Source organism: Aplidium turbinatum, chromosome 5 (genome assembly GCF_918807975.1).
Source record: "Aplidium turbinatum chromosome 5, kaAplTurb1.1, whole genome shotgun sequence".
Taxonomy (NCBI): Eukaryota; Metazoa; Chordata; class Ascidiacea; order Aplousobranchia; family Polyclinidae; genus Aplidium; species Aplidium turbinatum.
Genome location: NC_137476.1, coordinates 12,511,838 through 12,534,289, shown reverse-complemented (window position 1 = coordinate 12,534,289; position 22,452 = coordinate 12,511,838). Strand labels below are relative to the sequence as shown.

General features: G+C 38.6%; 1 protein-coding gene across 2 annotated transcripts in view; it reads left to right on the top strand.

The window, feature by feature from the left end:
* Positions 1-19,564: 19,564 nt before the first annotated feature.
* Positions 19,565-22,452, top strand: part of LOC145770230 (cullin-2-like) — a 49,055-nt gene continuing 46,167 nt past the window's right edge. For both annotated transcript variants that reach the window (XM_082581826.1, XM_082581827.1), the window contains exons 1-2: positions 19,565-19,750; positions 19,934-20,036. In XM_082581826.1, the coding sequence (XP_082437952.1) occupies positions 19,641-19,750; positions 19,934-20,036 (213 nt within the window). In that variant the 5' untranslated portion in view covers positions 19,565-19,640. The remainder of the gene's footprint in view (positions 19,751-19,933; positions 20,037-22,452) is intronic.

Genomic DNA, 22,452 nt, shown 5'->3' with positions numbered 1-22,452 from the left:
ATGACAAAAAATGTTCCTTTCAAACTAATTTAATACCGTACTTTAAAATTTTGCGCTGTGTCTGCAATATTCAAATCACTAGACTTTCGCGGCACACTTGCGACCCACTTGTGGCATACCAGTGTGCTGCTACACATAGGCTACGTTAGGAAAACTATGGATTACATCGCTGTTGCGTATGGCCTCCATACCTACTATTTTCAATTTTGTGTCATAGGAATATCTTAAGTTACATTTATTACATGGTATACTACCAGCTGACTCCCGACTCCCAAGTTGGTTGTTGAAAACACTCCTCACCTCTACTCAGGGTGTAATAAATTGGTTGGGCATAATTTCTGAAGGAAAGGCGATCAAGTGAATGGAACTGACTACCATACTTTTCTTAGTTCCGAAGGCTTAATAGGCCGTACAATGAGAACCTTATCTTCTCATATCCGACCCTTGAATCAAGTAGGCTATGCTGGGACCACCTTTACCTTTTTTACTACAGTACAAAATGATATAAAAAAAAAAAACCTTGCCTATCTAACCTGTCATCAGACTACCAAATATTTTGAATCCAACAAAGGGCATAAACACAAGGATGGAACTTGAAGGGACTGTCCCACAAAATTCTAGTCGTTGGCTATGGAGTGTTCCATGGGCTACCGCGAGCAGCAATTTGAAATTCTTGTACATTTAGCTGAACTAAGTAAGCAAGGCTTAAGTAAACAGTTCGATGAAAAGCTTCATCAAAACTCATTGTAGCATTATAGCTGACAAGCCAAAAATCTTAAGCCAGTTTAATGTGTCATTTTATTGGACGATGGTTTGAAATAATCGGCCTTAATTGATCTCAGACAGGAAATCGGAATAATATAATCGATTGAATCTATTTAGCTTATTTACAAGCGATTGTTGCAGCAACTGGTCGAAAAGTTTGACGAGTAAATAGAATGATCAATAACTGATTAACAAGCCGACATCATTATCATGCGATCTTGGTTACCCACTGTCAATTAAACATTAAAACAGATTGCCGTGTCTGGCACCGTCTGACAAAACCTAATTGAAAAGGTTACCTTTGACCAACTTCTAAAACCACTTGGATTGACAAAGCAAGTTTTCGTGAGATCCATCACCCTCACAGTGGTAATATAGGTCAAACAATATCTTCTGTCTATTTCAAACAATTTTAGTACTCTGTCTTGCCCAACCGTCAAACCAGAGCAATGGTTTTCAACCTGAGGATGGTGGGACTGTAAGACGCCTCAAAATCTAACAAATCTTTTTCAATTCGTTTTTGCTAAAAAGATTAAAAAGCTCTGTGTTTTTGCAATCGACCATTCCTCGCCTTGAAATTACTCTATTGTTTAAATTAAGCTTTCAGACGTTGCAAAAGCTTAAGAAAAGTTTGTTTGTTTTGTTATTGTGAAGAAAGCATTCAATGCTCTTTTACTCAGTTTTGTTTGTTGCTTTGCGCAGACAAAGTTAACCAGTGAGGCAGTGACGCTATGGCAAAGCAATGAGGTAATTTGGAATCCTCTGTCACACATGGTTTGGTAGGTTTTGGAATCTTTATCCTCGACCAAGCCTTTATAGGTTATTCCTGGTAGTTTCGCATACTTGTGCATTTGACGCAGGGCCGGTTACCGAGATTGACAGAGTGAAATTTCCGATTGTTAAAGTGTTGTTGCCAAGGAATTATTCTATCTATTAGGTGCTGTTCAATTATTCCGTTGAATGAAGAGCAGTCCTTAAAATGCGTTGCTCAAGCGCATACCCCGAGAGTCGGTCTAGCACCGCTTGATCTTGAAGCCGCTTCGTTCACGAAGCCAAGCGCTAATCAACTGAGCTATCGGGGCGGACCTGGCTTAGTATCGTTTCCAATGCCATTGAAAAACCTCAGTGTGTACTTTGCATTGAAGTTCTTTCAACAACAGTTTCAATCATTAATAATTGTTAATTTTACTGCTATTTTGCATTCACCAAATGCTGGCATTTGCACAACAATCTAACCTCTTAGTGTAATTTATTAAGTTAAGAATCGTTAAGAATATTTTTTCAAACCAGTAGACGAGTTTAAAGTGCCCCTGACAGGTTGGATCGCATTTCCTAGCGCAGAATTATACTTAGCGAACTTTTTAATCTTAACCTCTTAGCTTAACTGGCTAGGGCGTAATTTATATCAAACGACTGTTTCGCAGCGCCACCACATTCTAGATCTCACAGCTGCCTACGATACCGTATGGCATCGCGGCCTTACTTACAAGCTGCTTCGCCTGCTTCCTGACCGACATATGGTCCATATGATTATGGAACTTGTCAGGAATCGAAGCTTCACCCTCACCACCGGCAACCCACGGCGAAGCAGACTGAGACGCCTGAAAAACGGCGTCCCACAGGGATCGGTCCTGGCTCCACTTCTTTTCAACATCTACACCCACGACCTGCCAACCACGGTCTCCGCAAAATACGCTTATGCGGACGATCTGGCAATTCTCCACTCCACAAAGTCGTGGAATAATCTAGAAGACACCTTGAGCCAGGACATGCAAACCATCTCAGCTTATCTCCAGAACTGGCGACTGAAACTCAGCGAAACCAAAACTGTGGCGGCAGCTTTCCACCTACACAATCGGGAAGCTGATCGTGAGCTACATGTCCACAACAACGGAAAACCTCTGTCCTTCTGCCCCGAGCCAAGGTACCTTGGGGTGACACTAGACAGATCGCTCACATACCGCCACCATTTGGTGTCACTGCGCAAGAAACTGACATCCCGCGCTGCATTACTGAAGCGCCTGGCGGGCTCTAGCTGGGGGGCGAGGGCTGACACTTTGCGAATAGCAGCCTTAGCCCTTGTCTACTCTTCAGCAGAGTACTGTGCACCTGTCTGGTGCCGCAGTGCTCACTGCCACAACATCGACACTGCCATAAACAGCGCCCTGCGCACAGTGACCGGATGCCTGCGTCCCACACCATTGGACAATCTCCCCATTCTCGCTGGCATCCAACCTGCTGAGCTTCGTCGCGAAGAAGCCACTCTGTCCCTCGGTCGACGGGCACTGGAGCCTAATCATCTTCTCCACCACAAGATCTCTGCCTTCCCAAACGGGCACCCCCGCCGACTGAAATCAAGACACCCATTCGTGCCAGCCGCTCGGCTTCTGATCAACGAAGCTGATGAACAAGACATCTCTGCGGCTACTTGGGCGGACCATAAATGGAATTCTGAATGGAGGTCAAGCACCACCAGACTCCATTCATTCATCCCCGACGCCGACACACGCCCAATCGGCCTGACACTACAGAGACAGGCGTGGGTGCGCCTCAACCGTCTCCGTACGGGCGTCGGCCTTTTCCGCTCAACCATGCACCAATGGGGAATGGCTTCTTCCTCCTCCTGTGAATGTGGTGCCGAGGAACAGACCGCAGACCACATCATCAATGACTGTACCATCTTCAAGCCACCTAACGGAGTGGAAGGTCTGCGCGTCATGGAGGATGAAACTAAAGACTGGCTGCTCTCTAGCAGCCTTCCAGTGTAGTCCGGGAACATCGTGAATCTGGGGTGGTAAAAGGATAGACCCTCGGCCCCAGAAGCTCAGACGACGACGACGACCACAGGCGAAACTCCATATTTTACTGCTCTGGGACGACTTTGGTGGTATTACGTCATCTTAAGTGGGCGTCGTTAACGACAGATAAAACAAACGCTTCTTAGATGTAATTGGTGGATCACAGTTTGGTCGAAGTTGGTACAAGCGGTTGCTTTTTCAAAGATTTATTGCTTTTTGCAGTTTAACAAAACTGTACTGGATACGTTCCTACAAAACCTAAAATATACTTAAAGTGATAAATGAAGACATTTACGAATCATCATTCATATTTAATTCATCATCACTATTCAAAAATAAATAAAAGTTCTCTCTCTCTCTCAGTTGGCCATTGACATCAGGTGTAACGGCCATCTGGATCTAGAAAATTGTTTCGGATTCACCAAACAATGCATGACGGCAGCACAATCCGATTGTTGCTTCCGAGAGCATCAAACTGCAAGCAGTGAGCTTTGCGCAATGCAAGTTGTCAGTGCCAGTGTTAACAAAATCTTAGTTATACAGTTACGTAGCCTACATAGCAGAGTCTACACATGCAAAAGCCTACTTTACCTATGCAAGGGTACGTTTTTGTAAACGTTGTTGTTTAGAAGTGCTGGAATCATCATCAGCAACTGGTTGCATCTTTACTTTTATAGATGGTATGGCAGATTTTTTCAAAATGTAAAGTTCGCTTAAGGCTTCAAGCCCATTTTTACTTAAGTGGTATCATCTTCAGTGAAGTGAAGAGAACATAATACGACTAGTTTTGTATGGCCCATCCCACTTTCGAACACTTGAAGAAAACTTTGACCATTTTTTTCTCAGCACCTTGTTTTGTGGGAAAGCGTGAAAAGAAAGCACACGGTCTTTGTCACTGACACATAAACAGCAATTTGTAGGCATTGCCTCAACCATAAATTAAGGCTACTGTTTGTGAGATACTATTGTTACACTTACACTGCAAATGGCTATAGCCAGATTAGAACAAATAAAAAAGTATCAAAATTGTAGCCCTACGAAACTGCAATTTCAATTGAATTGAGATGCTGTTTGATAAAAATAAACTCAACCTATTTGATCGAAACCTGATAGTAATAATAAGTTCACTTTTTCATTTCGGTAATTCTTAATTTGCACATGCGTTAGACCAACAGAGCCCCACACATTCACGTTTTGCAGTAGCCGTACTATACTTTACCAAGTCACCACAGAGAAAGAATGTATCCTTCCCGCTTACTGTGACGTCACAGCGGTGTTGCCGTTTTTATTTTCGCAATTGAATGAGTGCCAGATTCGCCGATGTCAACGAAAGTTTGCAAGCGTGTAACTTAGTAGCCTGTTGATATTTTTTACGATTTGCTGGTCAGGGAAGTTTGTTAGTGTCATCTTTTTGGTATCTTAGGTAAATTTATCGAATTTATTTACCTGTCAGAGGCACTTTAATTTGACTACGGCTGTAATGTGAAAACTTTTAATCACAATGGTAACAAATCCTGACGTGATGGAGGAAAAGTGACTTCATATTCGTAATCAGCACTAGAAACTATGTAGAAACTTATCCCAGAAGTGATATTTTTACCCAAAAAATAAAAGTCATGTCGATCAGTGATAGGCTTGTTGAGATGCAGTACCAATTACCTCACTGAAAGCGATAATTTCAATTAATTCATAAGCAAAATAGCTTACATAAGAGATTGCTTTAAATTTCCACGGTAAAAATGCAAAATTTTAACTTTTATTCAATAAATTTTCTCTTATAATCTAGTCAAGCTTGATGGAGTATATCGAAGAAAATGTAATTAAAAGCAGCAATAACATCGAGAAACAACGATTTTTGTTTTTAAAAATTTATACTAGAACAACAAAACGCGATATAGACGTCTGACGACGATGATGTCAGCATAAATCAAATTTGGTTAAATTTTGCATTAGATACCGCGTACGCTTTTATTGAATATTTTTATGATAGTGTCTACATTAATTGCTACATTATTCTAAAGCTACATGACTATAAAGCTTTACTCTAAAGCTACGTTATTTGCTCGAGGCTACATTAATTGCTCTAAGGGGGCCCGGTGCCAAAAGGATGAAACCACTGATTTAGAATAACTACAATACAATAGGGGTATACACTTTCTTGGCAATACCCAGTTAACCTACTGCACTAAGGAGGTTTGAAGGCCGAAACGGTGTGCCACTGTTTGCAATTAGGCCTACCATATCTGTTACTATCTATTGGTTGATAGTTCGCGCGGGGGTTGCAGAAGCTCGTCCGCTCAATGAAATATTGAATAATTTCAGACAATATATGAAGTCAAAGCGAAATCTCATTTGCCATTATGAGTAGAATATATTGGCAGTCACCCACTTCAAATTTACAGCTCTAAAACACAATCTAATTTATAATTTTTCAGTGTCTCTGTACTCTGTGCTTTTCTTAAACATGCTATACTCTGCTCACACAAGCTAATGTTGCATCTAACCTTTTGGCTACAGGCAGGCCCGTATTAAGGTCAAATGGGGCCCCTGTGCTAATGAATTTTTGGGGGCCCCTGCCAGCTTACGTGGAGCGTAATGGAAGTAAGCTAGTTTCGCTTGCAGAGGAAACCGAGCCTTGCTTATAGGTAGCCTAAGGTAGACCATGACTAAGATGATTAAGGTAGACTAAGATGATTAAATAAGCATGTGCAAATTAAGTCAACAATGTTTACGTTATAATGGATGCAAAATCAGTAAATCACACATATTAAATCCACGAAACCGTGCAAGGGAAAACATTGTAGTAAGGGACCACTGTTAGTACTGCACACTACACTGCAAATTGCAATGAAAGGTTATTCTGAATTTCTATTCTAACCTGCTCTTTCATTCACTACTAACTACCAATAGGATTTAGAAAACTAACATGAAATTCAGCCGAACGACTTTTTTCTGGCTTTCTTTGCTGCAAAGTCTGTAAGGATAGCATTAAAATTGAGAAGTCGCAGTTTATCACACTCTATGCTGAGAAAGCTCAGATGGGGCCCTCTGTCTACGGGGCCCCTGTGCTTTAGCACACCCTAGCACAATGGTTAATCCAGGCCGGGCTACAGGATTCCTATCGTCGAACAAATAAATCAAGAGCACTCATGTTTAGCAACTGCAAACAAGATGTTAAGCAACAATAAGTCAACGTATTTAACCAGCCTGCATCAAACTGCCTCTCACACAAACGACATCTTCCTGATTCGGCACAAAAAAAATGCAATACTGTCACAAATCAATTTATTTCGTTTCAACAGCGCCATATTTTTACAGAGCAACAATCAGCAACAAGACAAAGAACAACAAAATTATTGTAGCGCTGTGGCTTGATGCAAAATAATATGTTTTACCAAAATCGAAATCGGACCTTATGCTATGGAAATTATTGTTGAAAAACAAACATGAACTAGAAAAGTTTATTGAGGTAGACAGCCCATATAATTGTATTGATTGATGAATTTTTATTGTGCAATGTCGTATAACATACACAACAGTAAAATGATGCAGCAGGCAAAAAATTATACATTGAAAAGAAAAATGATCAAACAAGGGTGTTACGTTGTATTTTTAAAGTAAATGACAACAGAAGCCGCGAATTGACCATGACGGTCTTCGAGTCAAGCATCCACCCCAGCCAGGATGATGCGAAACAGTTATGCTTCATAGGTGTTTAGTAAAGCATAATGAGGAACAAAACAATTATAATTTTTGGTTGAACTTCGAGTTGAGCGATTGTAAATATTAAATGTTTTTTAAAGTGAATAGTTAGAAAAGTACAGGGCAATAACGTAAGATAACGATAACGAGAATCATAAACATGCGCTCGTGCGGAGTGCAGTTTGTAGCATTAGGCTACATAAAAGTGAACGTAACGAATGCAATACATCGGGTAACACGTTTTCCCAGAAAATCTCGGGTATCTTTTTACTCGTATAGTCACAAAAGAATAGCTTTCCACACTATGCCGTTATATCGTTCCACTTGGCTATTACTTCGAGGGTTGTATCTATAGTAAACCGACCCACAATTCCGACTTTCTTGGCTTTACTAGGGTGAAGAAATACAGCTACATCTCAAAATTGTTAACCTATTACAGAACCACAGCAATTTCAACATCGACGATGCAGCAAGCAACAGCGACACTGATGTTGACAGGCATGAAACAGATGACTTTTTACTCCGTTATTTGAAACACAAAAAAAAGGAAGCAAGTGCCGCAAAAATTTTAAATGAATTTCTCGAATGTAACCCAACAAAGGCGGTTACGTTTGATGCATTCCCCAATGACGCTATGAGGCGTTTGCTCTTGCGATGTAATACCCCTATGCTATCGGCCTATCCCCTCCAGTGCTGCTGTTGAAAGACTGCTCTTCCTTGGAAAGGACATTTTGAAGCCAAAGCAAAGTGGACTTAGCGATAAACATTTTGAAATACTGATGTTTCTGAAAGGAAATTGATGTTGGTGCCTCTTTATTCATTTTAGATTTAGGCTACCGTATACAAATATTGACACGCCTTACTGCTTATCACGGAGTGTCCTGTGCATGTCGTTTTTTCGATTTTTTATTGTTTCATATTCGGTAGGCGGACGTTTTGGGGTTAGATTATGGATTCTTAGAAGTAGGCTATTATATAGTAGCCTATGTGGACAGCTAGCAGAGTGGTCGCTGTTTTGTAGTTAGGCAACAGCTACGAACAAAGTATCATCTTGCCTTTTATCATGTATTTTTCAACTTGTAGCCTACTTCAGAGAAGAGTAGTTGTAGATCAGTAGTTGTAGATCAGTACTCATATGCATCCATTTTCTTTGAAAAGTAACTGTAACTAATTATTTAAAAAAAAATGGTACCGTTAACCAGAGGTGGGCAGTAGCGCGCTACTTTTTTGGTAAAAGTAGCGGCGCTACTTTTTAGTTGGAGTAGCGGCTGCAGTAGCGGCGCTATTTTTTTTCAAAGTAGCGGTAGCGAGAGAGGCGCTACTTCTTTTCAGTCGCACTCCCGCTACACGCTACTTTTTAATTTAAAGTGAAAAAAATAGTTGTTTTTTGGCACACTGGCGTGGTCAAGCAGCTATAGCCTATAATCGGTTTGGTTGCAAAGTTTCGGTCTTTCCTAGCTGACGTCAACTTCTTCGGCGAATATCTCCGTGTGATGAAGCCTATCTGCCAGGCTTTAGACATTCTCCAGGGCGAGTCCAAGCTCGGTCCAAGGCGGAGTCTTGCTTCCAACCATTACAAATTGCGCGAAGAAGTTGACGGAGATCAGTGATCTTGTGACCTGTGAGGAGTTGAGAGTGAAAGTCCTTGAAGGGGTGAAGAAACGATTCAACAAGTGCTTCAACGACATGAAATGCGTTATGGCATCATGTCTTCATTCCTCCTTCAAGACGTCGTGGCTACAGTTTTTGCACTACATTTCCACGGATGATGCTGACGTACTACGAGAAAAAGTCAAGACAGATGTAATTCGACGGTTGCGGGAGACATCAAGCCAGGTTGATACCGAGAAGAGTGACACCAACACCAGTCACGAGTCACGACTCCGAGGATGAATATTTTGGTGTGTTGGCGCCAGGGATGAAGGAACCATTTTAAAAGTAGGTGGACCCAAAGGCGTAGCAGTCAAAGTTAATCAAACTTCTGGGGGGCTTCGCTCCTCAGACCCCCCATAACATTGTTGCATTCCTAATACTTCAAATTGTTTATACATTGTGTTTTCATGATTGCTTTTGTGCCAACCAGCGAAATATTTCCGTTCTTGGGCCCGATTTGGCCAAACAAATTACAAAATTGTTAAATTGCTCCATAGCACTAGGCTATACAAAATACGGCGATGTACACACAAAAAAAAATGAAAAATACACACACAGTTATAGGCTAATGCCAACCTAGGAGAAATAATCTGCAGCATTATACAGTAGGCCTACGTGCATGCTCTGCATAATATGTAATGTTATCATTGTTTTAACCTTAGAGAACAATTAGATTGATTTATAGATTACTCCACCAATCACACACAACCACACCCACATGTGCTGCCCATCAACAGTTGGACTCAACAAAAAAGTTTGAAGATTAGATTTCATCATTCACAGGCCAACAATTTTTTTTTTTTTAAGACACGGCATGTGAGAGTCATTTTAGGGTATTTCGAGGCCCCTGGTTCCGAAAATGCACTTGCTTTTTTTCGAATTGGCTCTAGTTTTTAAAATAGCCCACAGCAAAAAAATTTTTTTTGCAATTTTGAGCCGCTATAGATTTAACGTCGTGTCGTTTATTACAAAGACAAAACTGAAAGTAATCCCAGGCACATTTCTGAGTTGTATAAACGCTATTTGGAACCAATCACGTTGATTACAATCCAAACAAACGGCTATTTAACGTTTACTGGCCTAGTAACAATCAAAATACGACGTGAAGCAATTAGCATTAGGATACAATATTAAGATGTAGAATATATAACTTATGCTTTGCGTTAATATATTTGTTGACTTCAACAGCATCAGACTTAGGCCTACTAACTAAGCTACTAAGTACAAACAACAAAATACATAGCCTACATTGTTTTGCTTAACAAACTAGACGAATAAGCAAAACAAAGCCATCGATGAACAAACGCAATTCTTTATTATGGTAGGCCTACTATAACTTACTGAGCAACAACCATCAAGGTACGAAGGCCATTTATATAATTAGGCTACAAAATACAAAGTTGTGTTCTTTAATAAAGTAGCTGCTTAAAATTTTATCCTTGTTTCGGAAGAACGTAATCTTGGTTCGAAATTAAATTCCTGGTAGTTTTGAAAATTTAAAAAAATTAAGTGCATTTTTGGAATCAGGGGCCCTGAAATAGGCCTACTCTAAATTAACTCTCACCTTTTGTGCCAAAATTTTTTTGTTGGCCTGTAGAATCAAACTAGTGTGTATGAGTGAAAAGCTTTTTTTGGAACTTCTCTAATTTGCCGTTTCCCTTCTCTAATTTGCCTTCTCTAATCTACCTTTTCAAAGAAATTTGGCTTTCAAAAGTGGGTGGGCCAGGCCCACCCAGAAAATAAAGTAGGTGGGCCCAGGCCCACGAGATCCACGTGGTTCCTCCATCTCTGGTTGGCGCCATCCCGTGAAACGTCGGTGCAGAAGGAAACAGCAATTGTGGAAGCCTTTTTACGGACAGGAGCAAGTCCTTGAGCTTTTCGAATACCGCAGTTAAAACATCTGCTCATTAAATACAACACCCCCATTTCTTCCAGTGCTGCGGTGGAGAGACTTTTCTCTGTTGGAAAAGATGTGCTTAAGCGAAAGCCGGCATGATTTTAGTGACTCTTCGATCCAGTAACACAAAAATCGAGAAAAGAAAACACCCGAATGATTAACGTTCGACCACCGAAAACTGGACATAAAGTATCGTCGCTTCCAGGCGCGGATTTATGGGGCCCGGGCCCCAGAATTTTATGAAAAATTGTATGTTTCCGCATCAAATGGTTTGATATGCTTCTAAACAGCTGATATTAGTCCCTCGGCATCACAATTGATGAAAATGGTTGTTTTAATGTCTACTTTCTAGCATATCGTATATGTCGTAGTATCATTGTTCATATCTGTTTAGCTTTTTCTTTCTTTTTAATTGATTTTCAAATTTTCTGGCCCCCCCCGAAAAAAACTCTTAGACTCGCGCCTGGTCGCTTCTACATTAGTAACAGCCTTGAGTCAGAAATCATAGCTGCTGCACCAAAATCATAACATACAGACTCTGAACATAATGCTAAACTGATACAAACGTTATACTATCGGCAGCAGAAGTAGAAGCAGTACGGTAGCGACAATAAAACTGATACATTGATATCTCACATCTGGTAGCCTATAGGGGAAAGGAAGGTGATTTGATACGGAAGGTGATTTGATACAGTTCTTCTGGGGTATTCACCGAAACCAACACAAGATAAATACCGCCACCAACTGACAGACAAATCAAAATAACTACATCCGAGTTACCTTTGGAACCTCGTGACTTTCCCAAAACTTTGAAAATGGCGGAAGCTTAGTTTTTAGAGATTTTTGTAAATTTCCTAGAGTTTTTTTGTCGTCGTCCAGACAAACCATGGGAAGTTTAAGAAAGATGGAAGTGTGGTCTGTTGTTAGTGTTTAGTTGGTGCTGCAAAGTCATATCGGTTAACTTTTGCAAATTTGTGTCTTAGCTCAGAAACATCGATTTTCTATAAAAATTTCAGAGAAGGTGATTTGATACACCTTGGAGAAGGTGATTTGATACACTGTATCAAATCACCTTCCTTGGCAAGATGATGAATCATTAAGTGTGTGGTGGTTAGAAAACTTTCGAATATGTAAATAGCCTATTGTTATTTATAGCAAGCTACATTGTCAATAAACATTGGAACTCCTCATGTTCTTTGTTTATTGCGATCTTACGGACAGCATATGATATCTGCTTCATTTTGTTGTTGTATGGTCTAAATAATACATTGTTAAAAATTACCATGCCTTCTACTTATGTCAGAAAAACAAAGCGTTGTGTTTCTTCAAGACTAGATGTTCTTGAAAAGGCTGCGAAGCAAGTCCGTGAGAATAACCTGTCTTATCGAAAGGCTGCCGATATGTTTGGTGTGGATAAAATGACTTTGCTTCGCTACATGAAGAAAAACCAAACTGATCCAAACCGTGCTTTTGGATATGATTCAACAATTGATTTAACATGTTGAATGACGTTTCATTGTTGTTTGGCTGCATTGAGCCTATATCGATATATGTTTACACAAACTTTTTATTTCCAATATTAAGTAAAATATCCCCCCTCCCTTTAACAGTTGATTCCCCCCTCCTAAATTGTCTATCTAGCTACGTAAGTGTATTGTAAGCGTGTGTGACCTTTCAAAATCTTTAGTGCGCATTAATCAGGTGCCTAAGCGTAACGTAACAGCAAAAATTAAACTTTGACTGCAACTGTATCAAATCACCTTTTGAGTGTATCATATCACCTTCTTAGGAAGGTGATTTGGTACATGTATGTGAAATATTTTAATTATCAATATGAGAAAAAGTAATTGAGGTAGAACGTTGCAATTTATTCATAAAGTTGCCAAAAAGCCTACTTCTTTCAGGAAGCCTTAAAGTAGATTTCTCGGCCAGGCGGTTTGCAACTTAAAGTTCATAAGGTCAAAAGTGTATCAAATCACCTTCCTTTCCTACTGACATACTGATATCTTGATTTTTTATACTGATTTGATATCTTGATTTAAGCTCATTTAAGAAAGGCTCTCGTTTGGAATAGCGAGTTTTACATAGCCTACGATCATACAATGCAACACGACTGCAAATCTACATAACGATAAACCATGGTTGGAATTCGGCATATAGCGCCTTACAAAAGGTTGATTACTGAATTGAATTCTCGAGACGTGCAAGGTAGTTCGCAGTATGTGCTCAAAGGCCAGAATCTGCTAGAACAATTCTAATGACGTGAAACGTGACGTCAGAGCTCTCTGGCGCTACACCCCCAACAAACTGCTTTCACGGAAACGAATTATAAGTTAGATTTAAACAAACTTTATTGTTTTCAGAGACACATTTTCAGTTTACGAGCAAAATGGTTGAAACGTCTGATAAATTTACTCAAAACATAAAGAGCGCAAATTGTTGATACCAAACTTAGGCTATGTTTAGCAAACGCTTCAAAAACCAGACTGTAACTTATTCATCTTCAGAGCGATTGAAAATAAAAGCATTACCACTGAAGACAAAAACAGTCCAGATTTTAAAACGTTTGCTGTCTGTCTATTATCTAAATTATGAGCTCATTAAGTTTTAATCACATCTTCAATTGTTTCGAACAGTTTTTGACGATATCGAACGTTTCAGATAATAACTCCTGGATGATTGAGTGGTGCCGATTTGAAGAAATCGTGAAGCATTCCTGTTGAGTAGCTTAGTTTAGTTTGTTAAAAACAAAATTTGATTGCTTTTGCTGAAACATGATAAAATCGCTATAAACTAGAAGTGTTTGAAGCAAATTAGGCAAACGACTTTATTTTGTTTGAGCAGAAGTTCAACTCAAAAAGAAAAGCAATACGAAGGAATTATGTAATAAAAATATTAAAAATACAACATATTTTGCTTCAAAAACACTCCCACCCGCAACTATACTTCACATATCTTATTTTTGACCAAGCAATTTATAGGCATGCTTGCTCTATTTGCACTTTTTTACTCTTTCTGAGTTGTACATTCTACTGCATTTTATATTTTTTTCAAGGGCATAATAAAACCAAACTACTACGATTTCGAAATGGCAACATTGGAATAGTCACTAAATATCGAAATTTGCGAAAATCGAAATTAATTTTCGAAACTTTAAAATTTAGAAATTTTAATTTCCAGTTTCAAAATCTAGGGGAAGGGAAGGTAATTTGATACACTTTTAACATTTTTGCCTGTTAACTGAAAATTATCTGACACAAACTATTGATTTTAAGCTGAAATGAAAGTCTGATCCCTTACACACTTTTTAAAAACATTTTCACTTTTTTATTTTTGTTACTTTTTTTTTAATTGAAATTTTAAAAACGTCACTCAAATGTATCAAATTACCTTCCACGGAAGGTAAATTGATACACCCGGAAGGTAATTTGATACAGTAATACTAATACAGAAATCCCCTTTGACAGCAAAGCAATAAATGAAAATTTAATATGTGATTGGCGTGCTTGGGTGCAAAGATGACTGTTGAGGCCCATGTGTGCGGCGAAGCTTCTGCAGCGGGATGGTCATGGGAAGGATCATTGGCTGGAGTTCTTATTCAAGGGGGGTGCTTTGCACTTTTCTCATGTTTTGACAGCAGATAGCGTGTAGGCCTACGAAAGCCTATATAATAGTTGTTTCCCAAAGTAGCAGGTCTTGTTAATAAAGAATAACTTATTTAAATCAAGTAGATCAATGTCAACATTTATTACAGTCACAAAAAAGAATTTAATATACTGTATCAATTTACCTTCCCCACATGTATCAATTTACTTTTTTTAAAAAAAGTTATAAAATACTGATTTTTGTATGCTTGGATGCACATTGCAGAAAAAACGTGACAAGCCCTTGAAGCCTTATCAATGAACTGTCAAATGAGTTTGGTTTCATCTTTCAGGAACTTTTCTTTAATTTTCCAGACGAAAATAATCATGAGTTAAAATTTTTACGAAAATACTCAAAAAACACACTTTCACAATTTTATGCCATAAAAGCACGAGTTAGCTGCATGGTGCAATTTTTGTAGGCATTATTTTCACAGATCTTCCACCTAATGACAATATTTTTGACCAATATTTTTTGTACATTTCTGTAGGAGGGGTGTATCAAATTACCTTCCGTATCAAATTACCTTCCCTTCCCCTACACTTTTTTTCTTACAGCTCATTGTTCTCTTTCTTAATACTTATGTAATGGTTTACTTTTCCGAAATCTGCACTTTTTTCCATACAGCTCATGCTTTACTTTCATCCTTGTCGATTCTATAGGACTCAAAGGTTCTAGTGTTTACCAAATTAAGATGCTTAATTTTGTAGTACAATACTCGGAGCTGGTATACAAGTCCCCCCCCCCCCCTTGGTAACTCATGATGACAAAGACAGGACTCGACCAAACATATAGGGTGAAACTACTTTACCTTTGCTTTACTGTTCACACACTTCAATCCACATGTTTTGGTCAATTCCTCTTTGTCATGAGTTACCGGTACTGGGGGGGGGGAGGGACTTGCTGGTTTTTTTTTTTCGGTCATTTATCGGTCATTGACCGATTTTTTAGCAAAATGTCTGAAAAAAATATAGTCAATTCGGTCAAAATGTCCGAAAAAATATATAGTCAATTGACTATATATGACTAAAAATTAGGGATGTGCCGATTACAAAATTTTTGCCGATGCCGATTCTTCAATATTTGCCGATGCCGATACCGATTCTTTGGTTAAATGATGATTAAAGCTGCTATTAGTTGGTGCTATACAAGTGGTTTCGATTTTGTTACAAGTTGCTGCCTTTGAAATGTCTAAAAGCGTTCACTTTGTCGCCTGCTTTAAACAGCGTGATTTTTTACGGTAGTTCTTCACTGCTTGCGCACTACAAAGTGGTGATAGACACGCGTTTTATTTGTCGCGGAAATCAGTTAAAAGAGACAAATTGCCATCGCTCACAGAGTTCAAAATCAATGTAGCTTAATGCAGTGTGCAAAATATTATCTTGTGCGGTTTGTAGTATTTTTCTCGCAGAATTTAAGAAGGTGCCAGAAACAAGAAGAAAAAAAGACTAGAGTGTAAAAAAAATGAACGCAGCTATATTGAATATACAAAAACCTTTAAAAAAGTAACACACCAGCCTTGCATTCAAAGTGCATCAATAGGCGAAAAAAGAAAAACATCTTGTGAAGAAATTAGTATTGTTTTCGAACACCGAGTTGCAGCCAATCTTTTTGCTTAGCAAACACGTGAAAAAAGATTACCGAGTAGCTGGTTCAATTACGTTTGCGCAATCACACGATTGTTTGTTGAACGCATTAAGCGTAACAGGCCTATACTTGGAATTTACTTCTCTCTGCTTAGTAAATTAACATTAAGCAACTTTCAGTGACTACGAATTTTACAACGATTAACCCTTTAATGCCCGGACTACTTTCTACAAACAAAAAATTTTTTTTTTTGTTTTTTAGTGACATTTGTGACCCAATAAATCCATTTTTATCAAAAATTTTATTTTTTGTGTTTTAAAAAAAAAATTAAAAAATGTTGCCAAATGGCTACATTGGGCATACAGAGTGCGCAAATATGAAAATTCTTAGATACAAATTATCTTGTAAATTCGATCGCTGAAGGTCAAAAACCGAAGAAGAAATGTTATATGCATTTTACAAAGAGTAACCAGAAAACTAAAATGGCTTTAAGATTCTTTGGCAGGCTATTTGCAATTTACATTATATTCCTCTGGAGGAATTTGCTGACATTTCGATTACAGATGCTCTATCAAGGGATTCACTTCGATTGTCATAGCCTTTCCTCCTCTCTTTTCTTCATATCTGTGTTATCATTGAAGTGCATGCAACAGCGTTTCAAATCTGTTGCGTGGCATTCAGTCAGCTATTAGAGAGTATCTCGTTCGTCTTTCCCATTACATCCTTCTCGAAGGCATCTTTACAATACTGATGTGTAGGAGGAGCACTCCTATAAGCTTTTTCATTTCAGCAATAGATGTAATCAAGACATGTCCGTCTTTTTGATGAGCGTAGAGTTTTGATTCACGGACAATATTTCCAAACAGCTCGTCATCAAAAAACTCTAAAAAATACTCCAAAGGGGTTTCATATTCAGATAGAGTATACCCTTGATCCTCCCACTGAACATCCAAACTGGGTTTAAATACCTCCTTCTTCCACGTACACTGGCGTTTTGTGGTTTTACTGGTTGAGCGTTTTGTCGGTTGAACCTCTTTCACACTTTCCTCAACCACTTCCACTTGTGGCTGTCTTGTAGTAGAAGGCGCCGAAGATAACCTTGATGAAGAAGTAGGCATTCCGCATCTTCATCGGACTCATTCTCTTACTCTGAAATGTCACCAGCGGGCACAACTATCGCAATATCCCATTCAACACCAAATCTACATTATTTTCATCAATTGTAGATAATTCAGGCAGCGTTACAGTAAAGAACGTATCTGCATAAAAAGTAAAAAAAAATCAAAAATTTATTCTATTCCATGGAATTTGGACTCTTTCTACGCCCAATGTAGCCATTTGGCTACATCAAAATTTCGGGTAACATAACTAAGATTAAAAACATTAACTTCAAAATTAAAGTATTTAGGCTAGTTATTTGTTGATATGACTTTGTGAAAACACACAAAAGTGCAATCATTTCTTCAAATAAACAAATCTGCAGTGCTCTGAAGCTGCCTCATTTTCTGACTATTTCAACTTTTCAATGGTCACCTCATCACCATGCTTTCTTCGGAAGGGAATTGTGGGTAATTAGTGTTTCCAATCAATTTCTTTGCTATTATTGTCTTCACAAGAGATAGAATGGTGGATTAAACCATGACAAAAAAACATATTTGTTTTTAAAAAAGTTACAGGGGCCCCTCAATTAAGGTGTGCCAATTGGCTACACTGGGCATTAAAGGGTTAAACAATAATTACAAAGAACATTTCTGCTTTTTAATATTCAAAATTAAAGGCACGTAAATTAAAATGCAATAACATCAACTTTTCTCCAGTTGCTGGAGTAAGTCTGTTCCGTTGAGGCGTAAAAATATTGCCACCTGTGCTAAAAATTTGTTCGCTTTCGATTGAAGATGGTGGTGACGTCATAATTTAGACTACCGCTCTCCGAATGCTCGTTGACGCTGATGCGGTTGTTCAAAGAAGCCGTTCTTTGATCGGTATTTCCACGCGCTCGCGCTACTTTTGATTAGGAAACTTTGATAAAGAATCGGCAATTTCTTTCGATGCCGATTCCGATACCTACCGATTCCGATTAATCAGCACATCCTTACTAAAAATGACCGAAATAAATAAAAAAATTTTTCTTTTTCTATTTAAATTTTTTCAAGTCATTTCGGACAAATGACCGAAAAGTCTCAGCAAAAAAAAAAACCAGGGGACTTGTATACCAGCTCCCAATACTCAGTTACTCACCCTTGTGTATTTTGGGTGCAACCTAGTTCGTACCTTGAACCATTCGTACAGTCAGTTCGTACCCTGAAAAGATCGAGAGAAAAAATTAAAAAAAGCCGAAGTCGCTGATCGGAGTTTCCCCAAACAATTTGAAACAAACTCGAGGGTTAGCGGAAACTGTGGTTAGCGGAAATTGCAAAACTGCGGGAAAGTGTTTGTGGAAACTGCGATCAGCGAGGGTTAGAGCATAGATTACTCTATGATTAGAGTTAGGGTAAGCGGAAACTGCGGAAAAATGTTTGCGGAAACTGCAATCAGCGAGGGTTAGGGTTAGAGCATAGATTACTCTATGGTTAGAGTTAGGGTAAGCGGAAACTGCGGTTAGCGGAAACTGCGGAAAAATGTTTGCGGAAACTGCGATCAGCGAGGGTTAAGGTTAGAGCATAGATTACTCTATGGTTAGAAATTAGAATTAGGGTAAGGGGTAACGGAAACTGCGGAAAAAATTTTGTGGAAGCTGCGATCAGCGAGGGTTAGGGTTAGAGCATAGATTACTCTATGGTTAGGGTTAGCGGAAACTGCGGAAAAATGTTTGCGGAAACTGCGATCAGCGGACTTCGGTTTTGAGCTATTTTTTCTCTCGATCTTTTCAGGGGGAAAATTTTAAAGCGATTGCGAAAACTGCGATCAGCGACTTCGGCTTTTTTTGTTTTTTTCTCGATCTTTTCAAGGTACGAACTGACGGTACGAACTGTTCATGGTACGAACTAGGTTGCATCCGTGTATTTTGTCATGTGGATTGCTCCTTATACATAGGCTACATGATATTTTTGCATCGAAAAAAAAAATACTATCTAACTGACATTTTTTTCATTGATTGACACGCTTAAAGTAACATTTAGCATTTTTTCTCTGATTTTGCAGACTGACAAAGCCTTGTTAGGTTATTCTTGGTAGTTTTGCATACTTGTAGCTCTAGGCTTTTAATGCAGGGCCGATTACTGGAATTGACAGAGTGAAGTTTCTAATTGTTGAAGTGTTGTTGCCGGGGAATTATTCCATTTATTAGGTGCCACTAAATGGAGAGCAGTCCTTAGAATGAGTTGGTCAAGTGCATACTCCGAGAGTCAAATTAGCACCACTTGATCTTGAAGCTTCGTTTACAAAGTCACGTGCTGTCGCGCTAACCAACTGAGCTATCGGGACGGCTAATCTTTGTCTATGGATAGTTTGGTTGAATCACACTTTCAGTACTTTTTTAATATCACCTTCTTTATTCAAACTACGCAAATAGAAAAATATCTGGTTGTTGTCATAATAAGGTAAAAGCAATAAAAACCCTAAAAGGTGTTATTGTTTCTTACCGAATCATTCATATGAATCGAAAAGTTGATTTCAAAACAACATGGAAACGACTAGAGGACACGGTACAATGTGTTCTTCTTTCTTTACCACTTGCAAGAGCTGCATGGAATGAACGGTTTGCGTATCCTTTTTGGAATTTCTATTATTTGGCAATTACTATGGATATGCTACTGTAGTTTTGAAAATGTATATATATATAATAATGTTTGTTTACCAAGATAAAAGTTTGCATGCTGAAAAGTAAGAGCTGCTGTTTTGAATTTCATGATCTCCACATTTCCTTAACAGTTTTATCTTTACACAGTGATGTTTATTCAATATGCAATGGATTTCCTGAAACTTTATCGGCAGATTTATACACAGAAGCACAATCGTTGCTTGTTTCTCATGTAAAAAAATTGCATGATGTAAGTAAAAGTAATAAATAAATTGTAAATTAGAATTTTGTATTTTACAATATAAATACTGTTTGTTTTATTTCACTCATTCTCTAAATATCATTTGTTTTGTTTAATATTGAAACCAAAGCATGTCTTCATGACATGGTTCGAATGCTATAACAACCGAATGACGTGAGACTTGGTTATTGTTCAGCTAGCAAAATTAAATCTCCAACTTTTATGAAAGCAAAGTTAAAGGTCTTTGAAGTTATTTATTTTCTTCACTTCTATGGACAGTTGGACACCTGTCAGAAATAGAACTTTAATGAATAATTAAAACAGTCTGGTATAGGCTACTGTAAGTAGGCCTACATGTGGTTTCTTGCAGTTAATTTCATACCCCGCTATTTCATAAACAACACAAGAAGATAGATACACTCTTACAACGGTGAAAAGATAAATTCAGCTTTCGAAGTCTGGGAGCCTGAAAAATCATGTGCAGTAAATATTTTATGGCACCGGCGCCGAGTCCCGGGCGGGCAGGCTGCGCCCGCCGGACATTTCAGGAATTAAAAAAAAAATAATGCCATTTTAAGTCCCAAAATTTCTGTAACCATCTGCCACATTCTGATACTAGCCTACTTACCTTTTCGCAGGGTTTTGCCGCCATGTGATAGACCCTACTAGACCTACTAATTAAGCGATTAGTTTTCGTCAATTATTGCCATTGTTACATTCATGCAACGTTAAACAACGTTGATTCGCCGTTAAACGAGCAAAAGTGTCCAGCCGCGCCGTTTGTCTCCACTCTGTCACTCACAGCCCAGTGCTATAAATCAAGTAAATTGCGCAAACCTGCGAAGAACTTCATTCGTGGCAAAAGTCTGACCGCAATTTCCACTGCTTTTACATCGTTTTAACATCGCCAGATGTTAAATCGGTGTAAAAACTGTAGCATTGTTTTTCATAGGAGTAATTTTCTCTCAAACGACGTTATCAATTAACTCTGCTGCCAAAATGCTCTATTTTGTCGTCTCAATCATCACAGTTGTGTCTGTTACGTCACTGATATTAAACTGTGCACACCTGTTGGTTTGGTCGAATGAAACCGTTGGTTGTCATTAATTGCAATTTGCCGAATTCGGCTCCTTCGTTATATAACTGTTCTAATTGTAGATTCAATGTCAGCTCGGTTCAATAGCGAAGTTTATCGCTAGATGGCTTCTCGGGAGCTGAATTGCCGTAAAATCGCTTCTGCGTTGCATTACAGCATCGTGTATCTTATCTGTGCGCCCGCTAGGAGCGACTTATCGTATGAACCCACCGATGTATTTTGTGCGTGTTATCGTGTTGTATCAACAATAGTAATGTAATTATGGAACTACATAGTACAGTAGGCTATTGCAGTTTTCGTCCCGCAACCCGCACATACCAATCACAAAAAATATGCGGAACTGAATTACCACGACCAGACGTTGTTGCGTACCAATTATATTTATTACTTGTTTCCAAACCGTGTTAGAGGAGACATAGACTTAAATGTAAAACTAGGCTAGCCCAACAACCTAGCAAAAACGCACAAAATAACCTTTATGACGTGACAGTAGCCTATGTGTTTGCCCGCCCAGCTATTTTGAAAACTCGGCGCCTATGTTTTATGCTATACAGACGAAATCGGTTAATTGTATCACCTATTTACCAGACGTTTTGATACGATTATACGATTGATTTGTTTAACCAATTTGCTAAACAAAAGGTTTATCGTGAATGGGTGTAATTGTTGAGAAAATGTCTGTGACTGAGTAGGTTGCAATGCACATTACAACTGATACTTCTTACAACTGTTTTCAATTCTGGATAAACTTTAAAGAGTTTACTAGTTCTGTGTTATACAACACTATGCTATATGTTCCAGCCAGCAAAACTGGTCCTTTTTACATTGATTTATCGTCTGCAGACATTGAATCAATGTAAAAAAGACCAGCTTTGCTGACTGGGAAAACATGTACAATCAAAGCATTTTCTGCAAACTGCGGCAATTGGACTTCTTTTCATCTCACCGATCTCTGTGATATCACAACGCGAACTTTGACCGTTGAAGTTTTTGATTCTAGTGTGCTATTTTTAGCTCCGTACCTGCTGTGTACTGTATAGTTTTGAGTATGGAACATGGCCTGCGAAAATAGAGGTATGGTAGAAAAAACATCGCTCACACTCACTGTTTGTTTTGAAATCGCAAAGTTTTTTTTCAAGTCTATTGCGCTGTCTGGTAAAACAATTAATTTGCAGTTCTTCAACTGAACGAAACTGCACAAATGAAATTACGCACTACATTTCACAACAGTGCTTTTTATTCAACAATTTTAAAAAAATTCTTCAAAGTTTTCTGGTTTAAACTTTTGGACATTCTTTCCAACACTTCTCTCTCAAACTGAAATAATTT